General features: G+C 39.4%; 2 protein-coding genes across 26 annotated transcripts in view; one reads left to right on the top strand and one right to left on the bottom strand.

Annotated features, from left to right (window-relative positions):
* Positions 1–18,093, top strand: part of Rcbtb2 (RCC1 and BTB domain containing protein 2) — a 39,064-nt gene extending 20,971 nt beyond the window's left edge. For all 21 annotated transcript variants that reach the window (XM_021729747.3, XM_040281530.2, XM_078016011.1 and 18 more), the window contains 5 exons: positions 6,124–6,314; positions 6,838–6,964; positions 9,004–9,143; positions 12,098–12,228; positions 16,816–18,093. In XM_021729747.3, coding sequence (XP_021585422.1) covers positions 6,124–6,314; positions 6,838–6,964; positions 9,004–9,143; positions 12,098–12,228; positions 16,816–16,956 — 730 coding nt within the window. In that variant the 3' untranslated portion in view covers positions 16,957–18,093. The remainder of the gene's footprint in view (positions 1–6,123; positions 6,315–6,837; positions 6,965–9,003; positions 9,144–12,097; positions 12,229–16,815) is intronic.
* Positions 18,094–21,949: 3,856 nt separating this feature from the next.
* Rb1 (RB transcriptional corepressor 1) overlaps positions 21,950–27,877 on the bottom strand; it is a 150,244-nt gene continuing 144,316 nt past the window's right edge. For all 5 annotated transcript variants that reach the window (XM_078016005.1, XM_078016003.1, XM_078016004.1 and 2 more), the window contains 2 exons: positions 25,811–25,860; positions 21,950–23,860 (listed from right to left, as the gene is read on the bottom strand). In XM_078016005.1, coding sequence (XP_077872131.1) covers positions 23,787–23,860; positions 25,811–25,860 — 124 coding nt within the window. In that variant the 3' untranslated portion in view covers positions 21,950–23,786. The remainder of the gene's footprint in view (positions 23,861–25,810; positions 25,861–27,877) is intronic.

Raw genomic sequence — 27,877 nt, 5'->3', positions numbered from 1 at the left:
TTCTCCTTCTGACTCTGCTAGGGCTTGTCCCAGGGAAGCTTGACTAATTAAGAATAAGATTGAATTTGGGTGTGGTAGGGTGGGTCTGTGATTTAGGTGCCTATTCACCAAAGTGAAAGAAGAATAAATTTTTTCCAGAGAGGTCTATTTTGGAAGAAAAACACTAGTGTTTGTCAGGAATTTATGCTTACCTGAAAGTAATTTTAATAATTAAGATGATTATCTGCTCTCTAACCCCTCATTCCCAGTCTTTCTCAAGTTTCAATACTTTGGTACTTGGTTGACTGGCATCTGTACCTTTGTTCTTAAAATAACATAAAAGCATATTTGTAATTAAATTGATGTAAAACTAGCTTGAAGTTTTCAGAATTCTGCAACACCTTGAGGTAATTGGTAAAACTTTGGGCTCTTAAAAAACTAAGAGTAGGAATCACTGCTCTGAGTCTTTTACAAGAAGTCTTTTATTCTTCCTATTCTTCTCCCTCATAAATTCCCTTTGCTCATCCTTGTCTTCTGTTTTTACATTTTTTTCCACTAAATGGTGTTTCATTTCTAGTACTTCACAGCTATTAAGCTATGCAGTTGTTGCAGATTATTCTGTCAAGATGACACAAAACCCATTTATTAAGAATATGCAGTCTTTCTTTTTTTTTTTTTTTTTGAGCTGGGTGTGGTGGCACACACCCTGTAATCCCAGCTGCTCAGGAGATTTGAGTCAGGAGGATCATAAATTGGAGGGCACCCTCTGCAATTTCACAAAACTCTATATTAAAATAAAATAAAAAGGACTGGGGGTGTAGCTCAGTGACAGAGCACTTACCTAGCACATGTGAGGTCCTGGGTTCAATCCTCAGGACTAGAAACAAAACAAAACAATAACATGTAGTCATTTCTTTTCCATATTAAGGTTGGCTACAAAATAAAATGTGAACTATGCTGGCTGCTCTAAAGGTGAAAGTTAGTGAGTTTGTCGTCATTGTTGTTTGTAACTCTGGAAAATCTGAGCTTCAGAATTTGCTTCTGGGCATGAAATCATACAAACCACAACCCAAGGCAAAGGCCAGGTCCCTTGGTGGTTGCTTGGGTCCCAAGCCTCCACCTGAAAGCTCCCTGGAAACCTTCTCCACCTTCCTGCTGTCAGCCCAGCCTTACCCCCCCGACCGCCCCTCCCCATTGGGACTCCCAGAGGCCAAGCCTAGCACAGCCTAGCACTGTCCTGTGCCCCTCCCCATCCTCTCCACTCTGCCGGTCCCAGCTCCTCCTGGGTCACCAGCTGTTGTGTGACCAAGGCTGCTCTCTTCTGGGGAGGCTCAGAGACACTTCAGAAGGGAATGCAGGGACTAAATTATTTCCATTTTCTAGTGTTGGGTAATTTGTGTCTCTTGGTGACATTTTTCATGAAGCATCATCAGGGAAAAGGGAATCTGTCCTTTTTTTTTTTTTTTTTGTACTGGAGATGGAACCCAGGGGTGCTCTACCACCACGCTACATCACTGGCCCTGTTTAGTTTTATTTTGACACTAAGTTGTCCAGGTTGGCCTCAAACTTATGATCCTTCTGCCTCAGGCTTCTGAGTTACTAGGATTACAGGCCTGTACCACTGTGCGAGGCAGGAATCTGCTGTCGTTTTAAGTGGTCTCCCAAAGTCCACAGAATTTTTTTTTTCCTGAAGAAAAGTCTTTGCCTTGCAGGTGATTGCAATAGTGCTTGTCTAGGGGGACAGCAAGCGCACTTCATTAATGTTCCTGGAAAGGCCATTGGGCTGGCCTGAAAGCCTCACCCACCCAGAGACTCCCACAAGGTTTTCCCACTGAGCTGGTTAAAATGCCCGAGGCCTTTTTTTTTCTCTCTTATTTACTGTTTAGCCATCAATATGTCCAGCCCACCACTGCCTTTGGCCCAGGGCTGCTTCTGCTTCCCTCAGCGGGACCAGGCAGGGGTTTTCTTAGGCTCCCACTCTGGGACCATCTTGGTCTCCTCTCCTTCCTTCAGGCCACCCTGAATTCTTGGCAGCCTGACTTGGATGTCATGGTGTCCTGCCATGGGCCTCGCCTTCCCAAACAGCCTCATAGGCTGTTCTCTCTTTCCCTTTCAGTTTTTCTTGCACTGCTGGTCAGATTAATCCTTCCCAGAACACCATGTTCCTCACCTCATGGCCTGGTTCACAGAGCTGTTTCCCATTTCTCTGTCACATCATCTCAAAACTGAACTTTGGCTTTGGGCTTAGAATTTCCCAGCAAACTCTAGGCCCCTACCCCCAGTGTCACCCACCTGTCTCTTCAGGGAGCACTTCCCTCCAGTCTTGCTGCTCCGCCCTCTGCTTGCATGCAGGCTGCAGCGTCTCTGCAGGTGCCCAGTCCTTGTTGACAGGCCTCAAGACCCAGCAGGTGCTCGGGTTCCTTCCTTGCTCCTGCAGCTCTGGGACACACTCTCCTGTTATTTGCTGGTTGTCTTGGTGCCACAGATCCGTGACTTCTCAGTTCTCTACTAGCTGTGAACACACTTTTGTCATGGAAATAAGCCATTTTTCATGCCTAACTCTGCTGGGTACCTTACTTCATTTCCTCCACATCACAAACCTGTGAGGTGGTGGCTACCTTGGATCCTGCTCCTTCTACATCTTTCTTTTTCTTTAAAAAGATGATGAAACTGATAATAAAAACTTGCCCTCTTCAGACCAGCTGCTTCGGAGCTCATTCCCACCACCCCAGAGGACTGGTGTTGCTGCGCTCACATTGGGGGAGTGGGGATTGGAGGTGCAGGTGGGTGGAAGAGCTCTTGCCTAATATCCGAGAGTGACACAGAGCCTTGCCTGTAAAATAGATGGGAGCAGTGGACCTACTTTCCTTTGATTAGATGAATTTTTCTACTTCCTCCTCCCATTTTCTTTATTTGTTAAAATGAATGTGCCTATTGGGAAGCCAAGTAATATGTACCATTTTCCCATCAGGTAAAGCTCTTTTGCAAAGCACTGGATTAGAGTTGGAGCCATTCGACTGACCTAACCATACAAATGTTAGAGAAGGATTCCTCTTTCTTTCTCCCCCCCCCCCTCTCTCGATTGAACCCAGGGACTCACTTATACTAGGCAAGCGCTCTACCACTGAGCCACAAGTGCAAGCATTTTATTTTGACATAGGGTCTGGCTAAATTGGCCAGGCTGGCCTCAAATTTGCAATCCTCATGTCTCAGATTCTCAAGCAGCTGGGATTACAGGTGTGCACCACTGTTCCAGGCTAAAAGAGGAATATTCTAGGGAGGGTTTACTAATCTTAACTGATCAGTTGATATGTGTATAGTCTAAGGTGGACACTGTCACTTAAGATGCTGAATAGTAATAGTGTTAAGAAAAAATACAGGCAGCCATTGTTTGGGACTAAACTCCTGCCCAGGACCCCAGCAGACCAGACTAAAAACCAAAATGGAGACATGCTAACTTTCAAGTCACTAAGTTGATATTACACTATTTATCTGATTTTCTGAGAAATTAGAATCAGAGAGATAACAGCCAAATTTCCTGAACAGGCCCATTTCCTGGTAATGCTTAGTCCCTACACAAAAAAGGTAAACTGAAGTAAGCCAACATTAACCATTAATCTTGCTCCTACATCTTTTTTTCCCCCCATTTTTCTGTCTCTGTCCCAACTTTACGAGGATAGTAATTTTGGAACGATTAACCTACTTTCTGCTTTTCTCTGTGAAACCAGCCCCCTTTGCTCAGCCCATTGGAACCCTTACTGTATATTGTGAAGTGAAGTATTATCCAATTCTAGAATTGAAAACAAAGCCTATGAAGGTTGTTTCAACTAAATTGTTGTAACCCTGTCCTTTGACTGTGTTACGAGTATTAAATTGTGCTCCCATTTGCATCCTAGACTTCATGCTTGACACTTAGCATCTTATTTATTTATTTATTTGGTTCCTGGGATTGAACTCAGGGGGGCTTGACCAGTGAGCTACCTCCCCAGCCCTATTTTATATTTTATTTAGAGACAGGGTCTCACTGAGTTGCTCAGCACCTCGATGTTGATGAGGCTGGCTTTGAACTAATGATCCTCCTGCCTCAGGCTCCCAAGTCGCTGGGATTATAGGCATGTGCCACTGCGCCAGCTACTTAGCATCTTATTAAGTGATTCTTACAATCAGCCCTGCAGTGTGATGAAACTTCGGTCCCCAGAGGCTAAGTAACATTCCTTGAGCCCCACAGCCTAGCTGGAGAGCTGGGTTCAAACCTTGGTCTACGTGACTCCAAAGCCCTGCTTTTCCTCTGGTATCCATGGGTTCTCAAGAGCTGAGAGCTGCCCTCAGATAAATCAGTGAAATTGCTTGGCCTTGTGAGGACAGCAGCCGGATAGCCTCCAGGATGTAGGATGCACACCTTCCCTCTTGATTGGAAACATCTGTGTCAGGCAGGCACTAGAGGATTTCTCCACTCTTCCATGGCTAGCACTTGGCCAGCGGGGTCTTACCCAACCCTCAGCTGCTGTGTGTGGTTGAGTCATCCTCAGTTAGCCAGTAAAATGACCTATAGATAGTATTTAGTAAGACACTGTGTTGAGAGAGACATAAGCCAGCGATTTGGCCTGCCAGGAGCATGTAATCCAGGTGGACAGGTGAATCTTACACATCTGGGCCAGGATGTGCTGCAAGAGCTCAGGTAAGAGAGGGGCCTCTCCTGTGGGGCTGTTTGTATTGGACTTTATAAGATGTGCAGTTTTTGTAAGGCAGAGACAAAGGGAGTGTTTTTGAACAAGCACCACAACCAGGACTAAAGAGACTCAAGGGCAGTGAGATATTTGGAACATATAGAGTGGAGACCGAGGTGACTTGGAAGGCTGCAGGGAGAGGAAGCCCCGATATGGAAGCCTTAGGGTCCTGTTTCTGGATTTCATCCAGTGGGAAGCCCCTGCAGGTCCAAAAGTACTCATGAGAACAGTGTCTCAGGAGGATTGTCCCCCTGCCAGCAAGATGGATCTGGGGCTGAGGAGAGACAGAATCTGAAATTGTTGGTGTCCAGATGGGGCTGGGGTGAGGGTGCCTGCCCAGCTGGGGCTGATGTGAGACATCACCAAGAAAGAATCTGCCTTATTTGTCAACTGGCTGTTTTGAAGAAAGTGGCAAGTGAGGAGGAAGTCAAAGGTGACTCGAGTCCATCTCTGAGGTGACTGGGGGCACGGCCTGTAGGGGCAAAATCCAGATGGAGACCTCACTTGAGGCAAAAGTGCTTCCTATCTTCTTTGAGTCTGTCTGGTGGATTGTTCTTACAGAGAAGGAATTGTTTCCAGACCAACAGGGCAATATTTTCCATCAGGAAGTGTTGTGAGAACTACCTCCCTGTCAATCATGAACTTATGCTAGTACTAGGGTCTGTCACAGGAGAGCCCAGGAAACTGCTCTCCAGGTCCAGATGATACAGCCCAGTGAGCAGAACTACTGAATTTGGCCTGGGGATGTCACTCAGTAGTAGAGCACCTGCTTAGCCAGGTACAAGGCCCTGGGTTTGCTCCCCAGCACCAAAAATCTCCTCACCCCAAAAACAAAGCTATTGATGTGCCATCAGAGTTGGGAGGATTCTCAGCACGCTCCCTTTAGCCCGAAATAGATGAGTTTTGTTTTTGTTTTTGTCTATGGGGTTGGGATTGAACTTAAACGATCACACATGTTAAGCACATACTGCACCACTGAGCTATTATGCCCACATCCCACATAGGCAAAGTTTTGATCAAAATACTTACTCATTGACCCTGGCTCAAGATAGTGTACATCTTTATTATCTATTTCAGAGTAATGTTTTAGGAACAAAAAAAATATTAAATCTTCTTTTTTTTTCTTTTTGATATCCACTTGACTTGGCTGTACTTGAATAGGGCAGTATGTGTTTTTATGGGCCTACTGGCTAGAAATGGTAACAAACAGATCCTGATAAGTGCCACTGAAATGTGGCTGAAATTTAGGAAGTGAGGTATTTAAGTCTTGTTTTGTTGACTTTTTTCATCCTGAGGCTACACTCTTCTGTCAGTTAGGTTTGTGATGCCCCAAATCAATTAAACCTAGGGGAAGGAGAGACCAGCTTGTTTCTTCTCCTGTTTACTGTGTTTCTGTGGTGTTTGCTTGTGAATTTAGGATCATAGAGATTGCAGCCTGTCACTCCGCCCACACATCTGCTGCCAAGACCCAGGGAGGGCACGTGTACATGTGGGGCCAGTGCCGGGGCCAGTCTGTGATCCTGCCCCACCTCACCCACTTCTCCTGCACCGACGACGTGTTTGCGTGCTTTGCCACTCCTGCTGTCACTTGGCGCCTCCTCTCAGTGGGTGAGCTGGACCCTGTCCATTTGGGACATGGCCTGAAAACTAGGAAGAGGTTCAGGGCTTTTATTTTGATATAAGGACTCCATTAGGTGCAGGATATTAGTTTATTTCCTTCTACTGGGTTTCTGTGAAAGGGAACTAACTTGAATAATAAGTTTTTCTTAGAAGTATCAGGAACGAATGTCAGTACTAAGTTTAAAGTAATTTTTTTTGACTATTTTTTAATTTTGCTGGGAAACTGCATCCTTTATTTTACTCAGACATTCTAAAATTTCATTCAAAATTAGTAAGGTAGTTTGGGACTTTTTTGTTGTTTGGCCAGCTCTACAAGCAGTTTTGTGTGAGGTTTTTTATCTTCATGAATTGCAGAGATGCAAATCTGTATGGAGGTGGGGAAAGCATTGGTTAGTTGGTCAGTTCTTTCGGGGAGCTGATATTTTCATCAGTGTCATCAGCAAGGCCCCATCCTGGCCTGTGTGGTTGTCATGTCTGCAGCTGAGCCTAGAAGCATGTGTTATTCTCTTAGAACCCGATGACCACCTCACCGTGGCTGAGTCACTGAAGAGAGAATTTGACAACCCAGATACCGCAGACCTGAAGTTTCTGGTTGATGGAAAATACATTTATGCACATAAAGTCCTTCTCAAAATTAGGTAAGGAATCATTTGTTTTGAGGATTGAGATTGATCCATTTCATTCGACAACTGAGTTAGACATTTAATTGATAATGAGAAAGTACAAGATTCTTTTGGCTCTGCAGAGTGAAGATTGGGAAATACATGATAAGGGAAACAAGAAATAATACAGGTCAGGTGTGACAAGTGCGGGGCATGTGGTTTGGGGAATCAGTCCCTTAGGCATTCCTTAGAACACCTGAAAGAATGTTTTGTCCACCTTCATGTTAGAGAGCAGCCTCTCCTGCTGCTTGGTGAGTGTGTTTTGAGCTTTGCACATGGCAGAGTTCCCTTCTCAAGTGACCTTCCCTGCCTGGGAACTGAGCTCAGCCCGTGGCAATCACTCTCCTCAATTAGCTGAGGGACGCTTAACTTTTAGGTGCTTTAAAAAGAGAAGATCAGGCTTTTCCAGACCAACAAGATCTGGAGTGACACTAACACAATGATTTTTAGAATCAAATTTGTTTAATTTATGAACACTGAATGGCATCCATTTCAAATGTGTTGTTTGATGAGTTTTGTCATACGTACACGCCTGTGAAACCACTGCCCTGCTCAAGATATAGAGATTTATGTCAACCCTCAGAGAGCCCTCAGGCTCCAGCCTGGGCAGCCAGTGGTTGATCTGCCACCATAGATGGGTTAGCATTTTCTCGAAGTTCATATTACATGAAAAGGTACAATATACATTATTTTGTGCCTGACTTTTCCCTCTTACTGTACTGATTTTGAAATTAATCATGCCTGTTGAGTAACATAATTTAAATCCTATTTCATTGAATCATAACCCAATGTGGCATTCAGTCTCAAGTTTCCCATTAGTAAGGTCAAGCTGGGCCATGTTGGTTCTTGCCGTAGCACATAAATCTTCTTCATTTTTAAAAAGGGGGTGAATTAGTTTGCTGTAACAAAGTACTTACACACAGGTGGCTTTAACAACAGCAATTTATTCTCACAGGCCTGAAGGCTAGAAGTCTAAGATCAAGGTCAAGGCAGAAAGTTTCCTTCTGAAGGCTCTCCCGGCTTCTAGTGGTTGGCAACTATCTTTGGCCTTCCTTGGCATGTGCCAGCTTAACTCAGATCATCATATGCCATTCTCCCCGTGAGCGTCAGTGTCCAAATTCCCCACTCTTGTACAGACACCCAGTTATATTGGATGACCTCATCTTGACTTGATCACCTTTTTAAAGACGCTGTCTCCAAATAAGGTCACATTTTGCTGGTCTGGATGTTGAGATTTCAACATAAGAATTTTTAGGGGACACGTCCAAACTGTAATGGACTGAAGATACAAAATTACTCAGATTTATAAAAATAAACCTTACGGATTTCTATAAATGCTGGTTGGTAGGTGTGGTGTGAGAAAGCTGCCAGGGAGCCCGGCAGCATCTTCACCACTGCAGCCAGAGGCAGCTGCCTGCCGCCATGACAGTGGGTTTGCATTTGCAGCCTCGTTGTACAAATGATTGTTTGAAAGTGTCAGGCCAGAAAAGAATGCAAGGAACCCAGGCAAGGATGTTGGAACTCTAACAAAATACCTAAGGTAGTTAAATTATAAAACAAAAGATTTGTTTGGTGCTAGGGATTGAACACAGGGCCTCACACATGCTAATAAGCATGTGATCTACCAGTAAGCCTACACCTCTAACCAAAAAGGTTTATTTTGACTGGTTTATTTTGGAGGTTCCAGTCCATCCATGATTGCTTTGGGCCTGTGGGTGTGGTAGCATATTCTATCAGGAGTCTATGGGGGAACAAAACTGCTTACACCAGGAGCCAGGAATGAAGGAGAAGGAGAAAGGGGCCTCTGCAAGGCACATACCCACAGTGAATTGAGGCCTCCAATTAGGTCCCACCTGTTAAGGTTTTACCACTTCCCATTAAACGGCAACCTAGTGTCCAAGCCTTTAATAGGGGGCCTTTGGGGGGCATTCACCATCCAAACTATAGCACATGGGAAAGTGTACAGTTAACTTAGCCCAGAAGGTGGGACCTGACCTGCTTCTTTCTTCCTTCAGGTGTGAGCATTTTCGTTCTTCATTGGAAGACAACGAGGATGATATTGTAGAAATGAGTGAATTTTCATATCCTGTGTACCGAGCCTTCCTGGAATACCTCTACACAGACAGCATCAGCCTCTCCCCTGAGGAGGCAGTAGGTAACTGCCAAAGAGTTTACCACAAAGTGGGCTAAATGTCGAGTAACTTCATATGGTTTCTGTAGAACCTAAAGAAAAGTCACTGTGAGGATAACCACAGGAGTTCTTTTTTGTGTGTTCAACCCAAATTTTTGCTGATGTTGGTAGATGCCGGGGATAGAAGCCAGGGCCTTGCGCATGCCAAGCTCACACTGTACCACTAAGCTGCATCCCTAGTCCCTGAATCCAAACTGTTTTCCCTCATTACTACTTCACATGAAAGTTAACTGGATAGATAAATGAGAGGTTGATGGAGCATCACAGGCAGTAGGGTGTGGGGGAGGGACAGATTTACAGGGACAAAGGGCAAAAACCCCAGTGTCTCTAAGGAGAGTCCACTCATTCAGACCATGGACCAGAGGGGATCGAGGCTGGGAAAGTGGACATTTACAGATGGCCACGGCTCAGCCTAACATTTATGATTTGGGGAGAGAGAGCGCGTGCGCGCACGCGTGCATGCGTGTGTGTGTGTGTGTGTGTGTGTGTGTGTGTGTGTGTGTGTGTGTATGTTTGTTTTGGGTGAAGAGAAAGACAGGCAGCAACTCTGTCACAGGTCACAGGGGAGATGTTTTGTTTTTAAGAGGTTGGTAGTTATACTGGTTCAGGTGTGAGATGGTGGTATTGTGGGTTGGGGTCTAGCAGTGGAAGTACTAAAAAGAGGTCAGGTTCTTGATTTACTTTGGAGCTGCACCTGGTGGAATTTGTTGATGGATGGGACCTGATGTGCGAGGCAAGGGAGGATGACTGTGCTGAGGCTTTTGGCTTGAGCAGCTGTGTTAAAAGAAGTGGATGAGCTGAGGGAGATGGAGAGCAACAGGTTTTGCTCTTGCCTTTGAGCAGCCAGAGGAATTTCAGCTGCTTCATAAACATCTGAGTGGCAGTTTCTTTCATAGGCCCATCTTTAACATTGGTAGGACCCAAGACAAGAGTTAAAATAGAGGCCTGCATGCTCTCTAATATTTAAAGTAATATGTCAGGCTAACAAACTTCAGATAAAATATGTTCCCTCCTCCTACCTTGAAACATACACGTTCATTAAGAACTGAAGGGCTAGGCTTGAGTTTTGGTTCTGGCTAGAACACAGTGGCAGGAAGGATGGATCCCTGGCCTCCAGACTGCAGCTATGTCCTGCATTATAAGGGGTATATGGGCACCCCAGCCTGCATGTCCAAACTTCAGCCAGCCCCAACCTGAGCCACCTGTTGGGGCCAGTGATCTTCACATTGGTGGTGTGGCTTGCCAGGGGGAAGAAATCCTCACACATGCGTGGCCTTAGGACCAACAAGGCAGGGAATCCAGGTTCTCAGATGCCCAAAGTGTGATCATGAAGTGGGCTGGGGCTCCTGAGCCACTCCATGATGTGGGTGTGCCTAGAGAAGGTGCAGAGTCCAGGCTCCAGGCAGCAGTTCAGGGCTTGTGTATGTCAGTCTGAAGTTCAAGGAGCATTTGGTGTGACTTTGAGAGTTTTAAGAACTGACCTCAAACAATTCAAGCTGTTCACAACTCTCAAAATTTCATAATCTTCCTCTGACCATGGGCCTTTTCTCTTTGTTTTAAGAATATTTGCCATGGCGGGGGTTTCCAATCAGATTCTACCACATGTATAAAAACATTAGTGAAGGAAGGTAGACCCCAAAACAATACATTAAAATTGATCCCAGCTCTCTGTCTTAGGCTTTCTGCTGAGTACCTTTGTATGAAATGTTAGCTTAAGGTGGATGTGACAATATTCTGGTAGTCAGCTAACCTTTTGATCAGGTGGCAGCCCAGGACTAACTGAAGACCTGACACGTGTACTGCTACCAAGGGTGTCAGACCATGAGCTCACAATGCTGGAACTGCATCTGTGCAAGGGTAGAAGGATTCAGGATATTTTAGCCAAGCCACATATCCTCAACAGCATTCATTCACCAATGACAAACTAATTCTGCTATTCTTTATGCTAATTAACAAGATTTATAATGAAGATTCAGAAAGCAATATATGAAAACAAATAGGATCTTCTAAATGTGAATAGACCATTCCTAATTAGAGGACTTCATATGCCCCTCAGGGTAGATTAAAATTAACTGAGTCTCCACTGGATGATTTGAAAGAAGATGACAGGTAACATAACAGGAACCATCAGATCTATAGAAGCAGATGCTGGAACTCACTTGGGGGAAATGAATGAATAAGTATTTGAGGGTCGAACCCTGGGGCATCCACACATTTGGAAGTCAGGAAAAATGGCCCACCAAGAGAACCCATGAGTGATTAGGGAGAATAGAAGAACAAACAAGTAACAGAGTGCTCCAAGGAGACCATATCATCAACCACATCAGATGTCATGTGAATGTTGAGTAAGAGGAAACTGGAGACCAGACCTGCGGTTTGGCACTGTAGAAGGCATTAGTGACAATGACTTCAGTGAGGGGTGGCGGTGGGATTCTGCTTGGGATGGTTTGAGGATAGACTGGGAGTAAGAAAAAAAGACAGCAAGTACAGAGGACTCTAGGAGTTCTGCTGTAGGGAGGAGTAGAGAGACATGCCCATGAAAGCTGGTTCTTTTAATTACTCATCCTGGGGATTGAACCCAGAACCTTGTGCACGCCAAGCACACATCTACCACTGAGTTACCCCCACACCTCTCTTTTATCTTTAAAACGTGTGCAGATAGGCATGACCTGCAGAGAAAGTTATAGCTAATGCAAGGAAGGGGCACATTCCTTTTCTTTGTTTTCCTAGGAAAATTATTAAAGCCATTTTCATTTTGCTCCATTTGGATACTGTAAACACAGTTCAGTTCAACTGCCTTCCTAGGGAGCGCCACACCCTCCAGCTCAAAATCATGTCAAGATCATCTGTGCACAGCTGAGTGAATTTGAATCAGGATGCTTGAGATATGTTCCCTAATAAGCATGTCTTTCCACCAGGATTGCTAGATTTGGCTACATTTTATAGAGAAAATCGTTTGAAAAAACTCTGCCAACAAACCATCAAGCAAGGGATCTGTGAGGAGAACGCCATTGCTCTCCTCTCGGCTGCTGTGAAATATGACGCTCAGGTGAGAAGAGCCCCTAAACTCAACTCCAGGTGGACTAAAGACTTAATGTAAAAAACAATAAACTAACAAAGGTACTGGGGGGGGGGGAAGGTAAGTGGCTGTACGATGTCAGGGAGGACATCAAAGGAAAAGGTTGATATGACCTGATTTCAAAAGATAAAAATCTTTTTACACCAAAATACTGCAGAGAAAATCTGAAAGTAAATGATACACTGGGGAAAATATTTGCAACATAAAAATGAAACAAGTTTAAAGAAAAAGAAAATATGAGCAGCCTGACTGAAAAAAAAATGGACCAAAAAACAAATGGAAATATGAAAAATATAAATAAAAATATAAACGAAAATTAAGTATCATTTTTCACCTGTCAAAGTATAGCCATATATATATATTTTTTTTTGTATAAATAATAAGGGCTTAGAATAATGGGCATTCTCCTAAAATGATGACAATATGAATTGGTACAGTCATTCTGGGGCCAGTTATATATAATATGTGTTAAAAGCCTCATAGATGTAATTCTCATACTAAGGAATTCACTTATAGGGATTTATTTTAAGGAAGTAATTATAAATTTGAACAAATAATTAACTTCAAAGATGGTCACTGCAGCAGTTTATTATTTTGGAAAATTAGAAAAAGTCAATGTGAATATTAGAAGATTATTTATAAAATGTTAATAGTATGCAATTGTGCAACTATTCAAGATCTAACATTAAATGAAAAGCTGTGATCCTATCATTATTATTTTTTTAAGAAGTATAAACAGCTGAATAGAAAAAAGACTGAATTCATCATCTAGTAGGAAAAAAATTAAAGATTATAGGCTGTGGTCATCATTGGGTGGTGAGGTTGTCGTTTTTATCTTCTTTCTTTGTTTTTGTGAAGTTTCTATAGTGACCGTGTATTGTTACGATAATAAAGAAAGGAAAGAAAACCAATTTTAAACGAAATCTTTAGGAAACAGGCCATAACTTCTTGGAGTCAGTTTCCTTTTGGTATAAGATATCCTCTCCTTTGGTCAAAAAACAGGGACATTTAGTGGAAAAAAGGTTATAACTTATTTTTTCTGCTTATGTAAACAATAATGTACTTATTAAAGAAAATGTAAAAAATACAAAAATTATGAGGAAGGAAATGACTCATTAGCCAGAAAGCATTACAGTTTTCATTGCAACTTTCAAATCAGGAACTTCTGATTTTTTTTTCTAGATCACATTATATATGTATATATATTTCTAAATATTCAAAGTTGAGATGTTTTTTCCACCCAGCATTAAAAAAAAATCTGACCCACCTTGCATAATGTATGGGGGCCAGGAGGGTGGTCAGTTAGAAGGCCATATGCTCTAGGAAGTGAGGAGGGTGCGTGCGTTGGTCTGGGTCACTCACTGTGGAGATGATGGAAAGTGGTTGGAGTATGAATATAGAAGATAGAGGCAATAAAATTTGTTGATGGATTGGTAAGGAAAAAAAAAAGAAAATTTAAGAATAACTTCCAGGGATTTTTGCCTGAGCAGCTAAAAGGATGAAATTGTCATTTTGAGATAGGGACGATGAGGAGGAGCAGCATTTTGGGGGAAGTAACAGGAATTTGGTTTGGAGTATGTTAAGGATGTGATGCCTTAAACATGGGTAATAGGCAAGTTGCATAACCTCTCGAGTTCAGAGAGAAATGTATTGCAGCTGTGAGGATATCATGAGACAGGCATGTTTGAGGATAATGTCGCAGGCACTCAGTATAGAGTCAAAGAAGATGTGGGGTCACCAGCCACGGGGACAAAAAGGACAAAGCAGCCTGGTAGGAGACAAACTAGGAGAGGTGTCCTAGACCTCAACCATGTCTGATGCTGACAGTGGTCAGGGTGAGCCCTGGAAGCTGACTAGTGGTTTGGGCAGTGAGATTGCCACAGGCAATCTGGTCACCTTGCTTCAATTCATTGAGGGGGGTAAAGCCTGAGTGGAGAATGGAAGCAGAGGAATTGGAGATGGGAATAGAGACAACTTTTCTTGGTAATATTGGCTATAAAGAGAAACAGGAGAGGCATGTCAAGTAAGACATTTTTTAATTGTTTGGATGAAAGAAATTGAAGTGTGTTTGTATAATGATGGGAATGATCCTTTCAAAGAGAATACATTAATGGGCCTGGAGTGGTAGTGCCCACCTGTAATCCCAATGGCTCTGGAGGCTGAGGCAGGAGGATTGCAAGTTCAAAGCCAGCCTCAGCAAAAGCAAGGCACTAAGCAACTCAGTGAGACCCTGTCTCTGAATAATAATAGGGCTGAGGATGTGGCCCAGTGGTGGAGTATCTCTGAGTTCAATCCCTGGTATCTGCCTCTCAAACAAAAGAAAACAAAACAAAGAGAATAAGTTAATGGTGCAGCCACTAGAGTGGGTCCTTGAGTAGGTAGGGCAGTGGGATTTAGTCAGAGAGCCAGGGACTAGTCTTCCATCCATCACTGGCTATTCAGCCTTGGATGTCTACCAGGGAGGCCAGAATACAGGATGGCAAGAGTTTGTGGATCCTCTTAGAGAGCTGTTTCCTTAGAAAAGTGGGAAGTTATGTTATTGGGGTTTAATGGGAGAAAGTATAAGTCATGTAGGAGAATGAGTGAACTAGGGAAATGTGGTTGAGTTGCCCAGCAGAATTAAGGGAGCTATTTTAAAAGATGAAGCTGAATAAGTAATAGCATTTAAAATAAACTACAGTTCTTTTAACAATAAGTACATAAATAAATAAAAATAAAAAATAATAATAATTATGGATGGGGATTTGTTTTACATGGATAGAATTCCCTTATAACTAGTGCCCCCATGCCAGTTCTTAAATTTTTATATTGCAAGAACTCCTTCAAAGTCCTGTCCTTATAATAATTATAGGACATTCTCATTCTAGGATGTAAAAAAAAGGTGGATCCAAGTGATAACTTGTTAGGGTCCTTTAGTTCTCTTACTAATTAGCAGTTTTACTGTGTTGTCCATATCTCCTAAGACTCCCAGTTGCCCAGCCGCCTACCTCCGTGTGTTCATGCTGCCGTGTGAGTGGGGTGGGTATGGGATCTTCAATTCCTTGGCAGAATTCAGCCAAAGCTTTCAGTGCATTTCTGTCTTGGTTCACATGCGTGTGCTGCCAGCAAAAAGGTTATTCCTAAAAGTTAAGCAAGAGACATGATTTTAAGTGGATATTGGGATAGTCAGCACATTTGTATTCAGCACATATTAGGAACATGTTACCATATCAAGCGTGGGTGTGAATTTTCCCTGCTTTATCACTGCGAGGTTGCCTCGGACTGAACTGTCACTGCTGGTGTGATCAACCCAGCTATGTTTAGGATGAAATAATAGTTATCTTCATGTAGTTTGTTTCTTACTTAAAGGGAAATGTACTACAGGCATTGACATGGCTATCAATATCGCCAATTTTCTCTTTAATTGCTAATTTTGATCCATTTTTGTCTTCAGCATTTGCTGTAGTTTATATGTGCCTAAAGAATAAAAAAAGACCACAGTTGTAACATGCATATGTAATTACTTGGAAATTATTTAGGACTTTAGTTTTTATAAATTAGTTTGAGCAACATTGGAGAAGAAACTTTAAAAATTGATCACTGGGCTGGGGTTGTGGCTCAATGGGAGAGTGCTTGCTTAGCATGTGTGAGGCCCTGGGTTCCATCCTCAGCACCATTAAAAATAAATAAATAAAGGTATAGTGTCCATCTAACAAAAAAATATTTTTATATATATATAAAATTGATCACCAGTTGGTAGCCCCTTGGCTGTGTCACATGGCAGCAGCCCAGGGAACATCTGAGGCTTCTTAGAGGTCCCAGCAGGCTGGCTTCATTTATCCTCAGATCAGAAAAGCAACTGGGGGCTGGGGTGCAGCTTAATGATAGTGTTTGCCTGTCATGTGCGAGGTCCTAGGTTTAATCCCAAGCACTGCAAAAATAATAAAGTTAGAATTATTTTAGTGCTGCAGATTGAATCCAGGGCCCAGACACACACTGGGCTACTGTGCAGTTATGATTATTGAAGATAAGTGTAGTATGACAAAACCCATCCATCCCATTCCCCATCCTTTGTCTTCTTGCAAAGGAAAAACAACAGTGGCCTGTTAATGATTTAAGGGAAGCAACTTCCCATCATTACTAATTTTTATGGCTTCACCCATTTCTTTTAAAAATTTTGTAGGTAAGAAATATTTAAAGTGCTCAGGGAACATAAAAAAGGGAGTGTAGTGCTTTTAACAAATATTAAAGGTGGAATGAATGATACAAGTACTGTCACTAGAAAGGGTACTGGATAATTCATATACTTAGGTGTTTATCTCTGGGAAGAAAAAGCCAGACTCTGCACCAGTTGGTATGAGGGAGCTAGGTTTTACTCTGTTATTTAAATATTTACAAGCTTGGATTCATGTTAGTTACATACTTTCTGTAACTATTGCTTAGGTATCGCTCTATCAGTATCTCCTCCTATTGGCTATCCAGTTTTTTTTTTTTCTTATTTGAGGAATTCTCCTGCTATATTGCACTGTATTGGGAAATATGAACTTGCTAATAAGCCTTTGTTATTGTTGTTTCTAGGATTTAGAAGACTTCTGCTTCAGGTTTTGCATAAATCATCTGACTGTAGTGACACAAACTTCAGGCTTTGCAGAAATGGACCATGATCTCCTGAAGAACTTCATTAGCAAAGCCAGCAGAGTTGGAGCCTTTAAAAATTGATCCCATCTGTGGAAAAGAAGAGTTTTTGAACCTTTCCATTTCCCCTGCAAAAAAGCCAGTGGTGAATAGCTTCACTTCAGTTTAACAGTAGAATCAGCTACTTTTGGCTGAATACTTATATTCTGTTAGAAGGATGTGAATCAGTCTTTTTCATATGCCTAAATCCAAAGTTTACATAGAAAGCATTGAATACTCTCATCAGATGCAACTGTGCTCAAGGAAAACAATGCAAATGTCTTATATTTACCATTTCCTCTTTTGAATCAGTTGGACAACTTTGATTCATTGGGATATTGGTATATGCTCCTCTGGCCAGGTGTTCCATTATTCAGCAGGCTGGTAGTACGCACTTCACTAGACAAAGAATGCTGTCACTACTACATTTTCAGCACCCAAAACAGTGCCTTGCATATAATAGGCACTCAGTTAATTGATTATAAATCTTAAAGGTGATCTGAGAACAGCTTTATTTGTGGAATACTGGATAAAGAAGTTATACAGGATAAATATAAAACAGCTTATAATTATTGAGGTTCATAGTCTTCTGGTACATCATTCTGAGAAATAGTGGCTAATTTAGAGCACTAATTAGAATTCACAAAAGGCCTTAGCAATTAAATTGTCAAAGGCCCAAGGGCTAATTTTAATTTTTTTTAGTCTGAGTAATTAATTTATCATATGGGATTATTGGATATGAAGTATTACCTTCAAATGAATGTTATTTCTGGGTTCATCTGCCTTACATAAATGCATAACAAGGTCCTTTGCTTTTGTTTGTGTTAAGGATGATTTGCCTTTGTAAGTAAAAATGATTATGAGTTTTTCTTACAGTTGATCATATGTCACTATAAAACAGGTCTCTTAAACTGCACTGGTATAATTGTACTAGCTGAAATGATACTTACATAACAAGTGTGAGAGAAATTTATACTTTTTAGATCAAAACAAGTTACTCAATTGCAAAAGAGAAAATGGAACAGGACATAGTATTCGTTTCTTCTAATATATATCTCACAATATGATGTTATGTAAAGAAGACCCTTTTAGAATTGTAAATCTTGTTCTGATGCTGAACTATTTGATAATAATAAATTGCTTATTTGCAGATAATAGAATAAATGCATTTTTAATCCCTAAGCAGCAGTGAAATTATAAAATATCAACTTCACGTCTCAGATATATGTATTTCCATGTGATATATGTTTGTTTTTAAGGAAATTTTTCAGTTATGTCTTATAGCAAAGCCTACTTAAAACATAAATGTTACTATTCATATTATTGCCTTTGACAAGGTTACTTTCTTTTAAGAGCAGTTTTAAGTTCATAGCTATACTGAGATGAAGATTCAGAGATTTCCTATTGTGCTCTCTGCCCTCACACATGTGTAGCCTCCCTCATTACCAGGGTCCCCCACCACAGTGTGTATTTCTTACAGGTGATGATCTTGCATTGACACATCATCACCTGAAGGCTGTTGCACATTCTATGTGTTTGGAGAAATGTAGCCATCATTATTATGCCATACAGGATTCACTGCTCTATAAATCCTGTGTTCCACCTGCATTTCGGGTCTTAGCTCCTCAGTGCCCCTCCCCCTTTTAATAAACATTTCATGTAAAAATTGGAACACTGAAAGGGGAACAGAGAAGTTTATTTAGTAATGATAAATGGACTACCCTTTACCAGGCTTCATAACAGGTCAGTAGTCATACTCCTAGGGTACAAGTTGTTACTCTGGATTTGTATCCATGTTTTCTCTCTAAGTGCTCTCATATTGTAGGGGTACAATATCATCTCAGTGCTCCTTATCTCTGTGCACAGCAGAGTAATCTGTGGGACTTTACAGAATATAGGTTTGAGGATTCTAAATCAGAGTATTTAAAAAGCTCCATAAGTGTTTTTGATGTTCTGCCAGGGATGAGAATCAAGTAGTTTAGCACGTAAAACTTATGACTTCAAACAATAAGGAAGAGCTAATTTTAGACCACTGTGAGAGATGACAGATGAGTCCTGGGTGTGGTGGAAACATCTACTGAAAAAACATGTTTTCTCTCTGGTCTTGGAGGACAGACTTGCCACCGACACTTCCAAAAGATTTCCTTCCTTTATTTCCTTCTGACAGATGAGTGTTTACAAAGCCTCAGAATATTCTGTTTATTAGTGATAAGTGACACACAGGTAGATTTTCAAAATGACTCTGCATCAGAAATGAATGAATCTTTTCTTTTATACAGGTTTAAGTTTTTCTAGCCTGAAGTTTTGTTTCATCTCTTACTTCCACAGAAAAGTTCAATGTCTTAATGTTTCCAATATAGTTTTATCCTGATGTACAGAGAAAAATCAAGATTCTGTAGGAATGAAGTAGTATCCTCACTTGCTGATAGACATTTTTTAAGACGCCATTTAATTCATTTTAAAAAGCAAAGGTTAAGAATATTAAATATCTTCTTTAGTGTACAGCTACTATAAATGGACCATAACATGTAGAGTTTTATTTAGAGGCAGAATTCTTAACCAGTGAGAATGAAAAGAAGCAACCATAAACTATGTAACCTCGCCTTCTTTATTAGCCCCCTCCTCCATTTTCATAGCAAATAGGTTGAGCAAACTGTGAAGAAAAAGGAAAAATCATATTTTACTGTTATTTTTATATTCAGTCTTTACCCAAACATTGAAATATAAAACTTAGATTTTTTTCAGTAACTTTAACTAAATAAAAATCATAACATTTTCTATTTAGGAAGTAACTGATATTGATCTGTACAATACATTTAATCTTTCATATTAAACCACATAGAGGGGCTGAGGTTGTATAGCTCAGTAGTAGAGCCCTTGACTAGCATGTGTGAGGCATTGGGTTTGATTCTTAGCACTGCTTATAAATAAATAAACGTCCATTGACAACTAAAAATATATTTTTTGAAAAATTATCACAGGAAACGTTGAAATAAATTATCAGTGTTACATGTCAATTCTAATATGTAAGTACAGCCTCAAAACAATGAACAGAAGAGTTTATGAGAACAGATGACTCTCTCAGCTGCATATTAAAAGAGTTTGTTTTTATCTCATTTACACATTACATAGTGTTACCATATGTATTAGTCAGTATTGTGTTACTATAATGAAATACTTAAGATGATTCACTTATAAAGGGAAAAAGGTTTATTTTGGCTCTCGGTTCTGGAATTCCAGCTTAAGATCAGGTGGCCCCATGACTTTGGGGCTCCGGTGAGGGCAGCACATCTTGGCAAGAGTACATAGTGGAGCAAATTGTTTATATCACGAGCCAGGAAACATAAAGAGACAGGAAGCATGGTATCCCATAATTTATTGGAGGGCATGCCCCCAGTGACCTTAGAACCTCCCATTATGATCCAGCCCTCAAAAATTCTGCTACCACCTCCTAACAGTGCCACCCTGGGAACCAACCCTTTAACATGTGGCCTTTGCCATATATTTGACATACAAACTATGGCACCATAATGTCTCCATTTAAGAAACTTTATCTGTGGTAGACTATTTTCTTTTTTTGGTAATGGTACTGGGGATAGAACCCAGAAGACCTGTACCACAGAGCTACATCACACTAGCCCTTTTTATTTTTGAGACAGGGTCTCACTAATTTGCTGAGGCTGGCCTCAACTTGTGATCTTCCTGCCTTAGCCCTAGTAGCTGGGATTATAAGTGTGTGCCACCACACCTGGCCTTGTGGTGTGGCAAAGTTTTCTATAAGATACCAATTTAGGGGCTGGGGTTATGGCTCAGCGGTAGAGCACTCGCTTCGCACATTCGAGGCCCTAGGTTCGATCCTCAGCACCACATAAAAATAAATAAAGATATGTGTCCATTTACAATTAAAAAATAAATATTTTTTAAAAATACCAATTTAGTCCAGAGGGAATTTCTACTGAATATTTAACTTGATATGTACAATACATTGGTCCCAAAATGAGGAACAAAAATATGCCTTTAAAAGCAAGTTCTATGCGATCATCCAGATAATAATAGAAGGCAGGATCTTCCCCTCCACCATTTGTGCCAGAAAACTGTAATGAAAAGTAAAATACATGAATTTGAACTTGTTCCTTTTATTATAATGAATGTTTAAATAATTAGAATGCTAAATTATCAGGAGTGATTAATTTTCCATCACCAAGACAAAAATGCTTAGTGTTGTTAAGGCTGCTTGATTTTTGACTTGACCTAACACAACATTTCATTTAAGATCCTCATGCAATATGAGTACAGCCTCTTGAGATTCACCTGCTGCTTGTCCTGCTCTAGCCTCTTTATTTGCCTTTCTTCCTTCAGGAATAAATTCGCTGTTCCAGAAGGAAAGCACTGCATTTTCCACCCACTTCTGAGAAATTGTATAAACTAAAAATAAACCTGTGTGCTAGTTGCATTATATATATATTTTTGGAGTTAAGAATAATAATAAAATGACACATACCACATGATATATAAGACTGTATAGGGCCTTAGCTCATGATAATCAAACATTAAATATTTCTGAGAGAAAGATGAATATTTCTAGTAAGTGGGTTAAAGACTATGGCAATTTAGATAAGATTCTGGTTTCATATGATTTTTAGTTCCAAACACACAGGACCACTTGGTTTTCAGCTTTATAGATTTTTAACAATGAATGAATAAATAGTGATCCAGACAGGAATTAATAGGTGACTCTTAAGTTTTTTGCTTGATAAGTGTTTAGTAAAAATGGGGAAAGACTAGAGTAGAAACAAGATATTGTTGTTGATTTTGACTTAAATTGTGAGAAATTGGAGTGGGGTAGGAATTGAGAGTTTGATTGGCTATGATAGGTTTAATTTCTGTGAACAGGTCAGGGCTGGAGAAACAAATTTGGGAATCAGCAGCAGAAAGGGTCCACTAAATACTGAATTCATCGGATGAGATAGTAGAAGACAGTTTACATACCAAAGGGAACACTGCTATACCTAATAAAAAGACCACAGCATCAAACCACTAAGACTCTTAACAACTAATTTATTTTAAAATAGACAAACTATTAGTTTTAGAAAATAGTGACATAGCAATTTTAAATGTACAGTTTTAACCAGTACAAAAAAAGCAATAAAGCAACATCTGAAGTCTTAAGAATCTCAATACACGATCTCTGAAATTCCTAAAATTCTGTCACTAATTCTAATGTAAATTTATGAGCAAAAGACTCAGAAATATGGTAAGCCCTTGACATAAAAACTAACTGAATTGTATGCTATTCATGCAAAAAAAAAAAAAGAAAAAAAGAAATGGGGTAAAGCTTTCTAGTGCCTGTTATCAAGATAACTGTCAAAATAGTAAGTTTGATGTTTAAACAGAAAATTTTGTTTTCTAAGAAATAAGACCAGATTTCTTTTTAAAAAGAACTCTGAGTTTAGACAAAATGATTTTTCTAAATGCTAGCTGATGCTATCTTAAATACCACCTATTTTATATATACCATCTCTAAATAAGTTAATCACACAAGACGGTTTAAACACACCTTTAGGTGTAGGGGAAGGGGGATAGCACTTTTTTCTAATGCAGCTATTTTAATTTGAAGCTTTTGCATAAAATCAGAAAAATTAATGCCTAACTTACAAGACCTTTGATTACTTGCAATGTTGGACTAGAGATAATGTGGCTTTTAATGTGCCAGTGTTAGACCATACTGACTTAAAATAAAAGATAAATAATTGCCAGTTCAAAAGATACATGGAAGACATGTACCATCCCAGAGAAAACACAAACCTTCCCAAATTTAGGAGGGCAGAATAATTATTGAGATGCAATTAAACAAATCCCTAAGGGAAACTAAAAAAAAACCCTCAAGGCTTCTATAGTTAACAGACTTGCTATGGAATAAAATTAATTTGTATCTTGATTTTTTTAGGACCCAGGAACATTAGAAAGTGCACTTGGGATATACTGTATTAGAGTCCTCCTCAGCAAAGCTCTGACTGGACACTTTACTTTTTCAAGTACCAGATAGGTACTTAAAAAATTCAGTGATATGAATGGTAAAAAACAAAAACAAAAACCCCAAACCAAGAGTATTACAATAATATGCATTTTAAACCATGAGTTTGGATAAAGAAAAGAAATTATTATAAGTTCTGAGGTATGAAATCTGTGTCAGTAGTATGACAGTATCATGTTTGTACTTTGTTTTTTGCTTGTATGTAAAAGAAAATTTGTAAAAAAGCACATAATACATCAGATTCCAATACTAAAATCAAATCAAATGTGTAAAATTAATTTTTTCCTAGTTTCTAATAATAATCTGTTTTAGCAGAAGAGTTTAAGATAATTTGGGTGAATGGACAGTCAGTCAAATTGCATTTGGAAGACAGGACACATTTTCTAAGGGTGTTCATATTTTTAAATTAAAAAAATATACATATAAATTAATAAAACCAAGAGCAAACATCACACATATGCTACAAGGGAAGACAAAGTAGTCAGACAGGCATGGGTTATTAGTACTCCCACTCCAGAGGCAGCCTCAATTCATTCATAAAGCAGAGCAATTTTACTTTGGAAATGTGATGATCTGCTATACCTTTTTAATGGCAGGATTACACAAGATTTTCAATCTTGTATAATAACAATGCATATACCATTGAATATAACATTGAAAGTGGCTTAGGAATCACCCACACAAATATTCAACTTGTATCTGCACATTTTATATCTACAAAAAAGAGATATTAATGTGGCTGTAAACAGAACTTGGGAGAGTTATACAGTCACATCTCTGAGAGATAATGAAGCCAGAGGCATACATGGTATACACAGTGTCCACCAAAGTCCTGAGATCCTCACTGTTCTTCCTTGTTTGAGGTATCCATGCTATCATTCATTTTCTGTTTTTGCATTCGTGTTCGAGTAGATGCTGAAAAAGAGAAGACGACCTGTTAATAGTGTTGATGGTACTGGGTATGTTGGCAAGGGGCTGCCATATATATTATGCTCATGTCAAACTAATGGAGCTCAAAATCTTGCAAAGGCAGGGGTCTCCAAAGTTTTTAAAGTCATGTGAGTAAAACTGACTACAACATGTGAATTAAAGTGTTTCAAAGCACGTACTAATGAAATGTCCTGATGTGTGTATAAATTTTAAAATACTCTAAGCAAATATTAAAATTGAGAACTGGGATTGGTCACATACTCCTGTAATTGCAGATACTCTGGAGACTGAGGCAGGAGAATTGCAAGTGTTCCTGGCCAGTTTTAGCAACTAAGCAAGACACTGTCTCAAAAAAAAAAAAAAAAAAAAAAAAAAAAAAAGCTGGAGATATAACTACAGGTGGTAAAGCACCCCTGGGGTCAAAAATAAAAACCACAAAAAATTATAGATAGATAAAAATAAATAAAATAAAACCCTTTTGTCTAATCCAATGAACTTCTATTCTTCCCTCAGTAATAATGAATAAAATTATTTTAAGCAAGCTGGTGAATACCTTCCTTAGCCTCAGGGGTTAAAACTCCCACTAATTGTCCTGAATTTTCCATCTGCACAAAATCCATGAACTTTGACCTGGAAGAGGAAACTGTATCGTAGCTAAGTGTGTCACCAGGAAATGTACTGATTACAGTTGTGGAACTCTTTAAGAAAATATACGTGTTTTTATAGGCTTTTGCTCCTTTTTAAATGCATACTGTACATTCCAAAATGCTTCCAAATGTCTTCACAGCATGATTTTGGTTATAAGCTTCATGTTTATTTTCATGTATTGGGAGGAAAAACCACAACTATTTAAAAGTTAAAATAGGAATATTTCAGTTGATATAAAATCCAAACAAATTAAATGTTTGCTATATTTAGTTTTAATTGTAACGCAATACATTGGGAAAAAATGGCTTAAGAATCAACCAAAAGTATTCTTTTAAATACTTTATGTCTCCAAGTTAGTATCTATGAAGACAGTTGAAAGCCTCTTCTTAGGCTTTAATTGATATTGTTCTCATTGATGTCCTATGACCCAGGAATGACTATTTTAACAACCTTCATTTTCTAAACATTCTTCTTTTACAAGTTCCAGATTCTTTTCCTACAAATGATCTGACACCACTTATCAGAAACTGTCACACTGTTACAGCTACCTACCTAAAACAACCAAGCAGTAGATTGTGAACATTTATCTTTTCCTACAGAGTTGCCATCTACTATACTTGGATTAATTTTCTTTTATAGCCTCAGAATAGTTTAGAATAGGATTCCATTTGCCTTAGTATCACCATCCCCAATAAAAAAAATTGGGTGGGGGCAGGGCTGATGATTGAACTCAGGGTTTCACACATCCTAGGCAAATATGCTGTAGCACTGAGTGATACTCCCAGGTCAACATTCCAATTTTATTTCCAAACTTAGAAAATAACCTGGCATTCTTTACCAAAAGTCTGAGTTTTAGTAATAGAAAACTTTTGTTTGAACATGTTTTAAAGCAGAATAAGACAGTGTTTTTTAAATGAGGGTGAGGATATGCTAGGTTTGTGAAACCTTTTCCTGTCCTTCATACATAAAAGACCTCCTCATGATGGTTCTGTTGCCATACAGTATTTTTTGACCATATGCACTACATTGAAGATGTGGTCAGGCAACATTTCGCTTCTTAGTCTTCCTGCACTTAAGATGTTAGGGTGACAAAGACCTTCATTCTGCAGCATACATTTAATTAAAAACTGTGTGAGGTAAATAAAATACTCTCAACAAAAATATTTTAAATGCATAAACACATCTGCTACTTGAAAAGGAATTATGTGTATTCTTTTATGAAGCAAAAGGCTTTTGCAATAAAAATAACTGTTTCTTTCATATTTATAAGGTGAAATAAGTACTTACTCATTTCGGCCAGTTTCTGCTGAAATTTGGACTCCCCTGGGAGATGTTTACTGCAGATTTAAAAAACAAAGTATTTCACATACATGTGTATAAATGCAAAACTCAAATTTCTATGGTGATTTCAGTGATATTTGATGATATTGTTTTATTGAGTAGTTGATGAGTCAACCATCTAAAATAAAAATGTCACAAATTTATGATTCTATATTTTTCAATGGTTCCTATAAAACAAAGAAATTAGTATTTTTCAAGAGTAAGTTTTTTAAAAATTTATTTATTTTGTATTCTAATTTGTTATATAAGACAGCAGAATGCATTACAATTCTTATTATACCTATAGAGCACAATTTTTCATATCTTTAGTTGTATATAAAGTATATTCACACCATTCGTGTTTTCAAAATGTATTTAGGATAATGATATCCATCTCATTCCACCATCTTTTCTACCCCCATGCCCCTTCCCTTTCCCTCCCACTCCTCTGCCCTATCTAGAGTTCATCTATTTCTCCCATGCTCTCCCTCCCAACCCCACTATGAATCAGCCTCCTTATATCAGAGAAAACATTCAACATTTGGTTTTTAGGAATTGGCTAACTTCACTTTGCATTATATTCTCCACCTCCATCCATTTACTTGCTAATGCCATAATTTATTTTCTTTTATTGCTGAGTAATATTCCATTGTGTGTATACATACCACATTTTCTTTATCCATTCATCTATTGAAGGGCATCTAGGTTGGTTCCACAGTTTAGCTATTGTGAATTGTTCTGCTATAAACATGGATGTGGCTGTGTCCCTGTAGTGTGCTGTTTTTAAGTCCTTTGTGTATAAACTGAGGAGTAGGTAGCTGGGTCAAATGGTGGTTCCATTCTCAGCTTTCCAAGGAATCTCCATACTGCTTTCCATATTGGCTGCACCAATTTGCAGTCCCACCAGCAAAGTATGAGTGTGCCTTTTTCCCCACATTCTTGCCAACACTTATTGTTGTGTTCTTAATAGCTGCCATTCTGACTGAATGAGATGAAATCTTAGAGTAGTTTTGATTTGCATTTCTCTAATTGCTAAACATGTTGAATATTTTTTCATATATTTGTTGATTGATTGTATGTATATCACCTTCTGAGAGGTTCTGTTCCTTGGCCCATTTACTGATTGGGCTATTTGTTCTTTGCAGTTTAGCTTTTTGAGTTCTTTATATATCCTAGATATTAGTGGTCTATCTGATGTGCGAGTGGTAAAAATTTGTTCTGAAGATGTAGGTTCTTTATTTACCTCAAAAAAAAAAAAAACTGCCTGGGGATGTGGCTCAAGCGGTAACGCACTCGCCTGGCATGCGCAGGGCGCTGGGTTCGATCCTCAGCACCACATAAAATAAAATAAAGATGTTGTGTTCACCGAAAATTGAAAAATAAATACTAAAAAAAAATCTCTCTCTCTCTCTCTCCTCTCTCTTTAAAAAAAAAAAAAAACCTTGGGAATCAACCTAACAAAAGAGGTGAAAGAGCTCTTTAACAAAAACTACAGAACACTAAAGAAAGAAATTAAAAGACCTTAGAAGATGGAAAGGTCTCCCTTGTTCTTGGAGGCAGAATTAATATTGTCAAAATGACCATATTACCAAAAGCACTATATAGATTTAATGCAATTCCAATCAAAATCCCAATGACATTCCTCATAGAAATAGAAAAAGCAATCATGAAATTCATCTGGAAAAATAAGAGACTCAGAATAATTAAAGCAATCCTTAGCAAGAAGAGTGAAGCAGGTGGCATCACTAAACAATAATACAGAGCAATAGTAACAAAAATAGCATGGTATTGGCATCAAAATAGACTGGTAGACCAATAGTACAGAAAAGAGGACACTGAGGCTAACCCACATAATTACAGTTATCTTATATTAGACAAAGGCGCCAAAAAACATATATTGGAGAAAAGATAGCTTTTTCAACAAATGGTGTTGGGAAAACTGGAAATCCATATGCGACAAAATGAAATTAGACCCCTATTTCTTGCCATGCACAAACTCAACTCAAAGTGGATCAAGGACCTCGGAATTAAACC

This window comes from Ictidomys tridecemlineatus, chromosome 6 (assembly GCF_052094955.1).
Source record: "Ictidomys tridecemlineatus isolate mIctTri1 chromosome 6, mIctTri1.hap1, whole genome shotgun sequence".
Classification (NCBI taxonomy): Eukaryota; Metazoa; Chordata; class Mammalia; order Rodentia; family Sciuridae; genus Ictidomys; species Ictidomys tridecemlineatus.
Note: the sequence above shows the minus strand (reverse complement) of the source record. Positions and strands in the feature narration are given on the sequence as shown.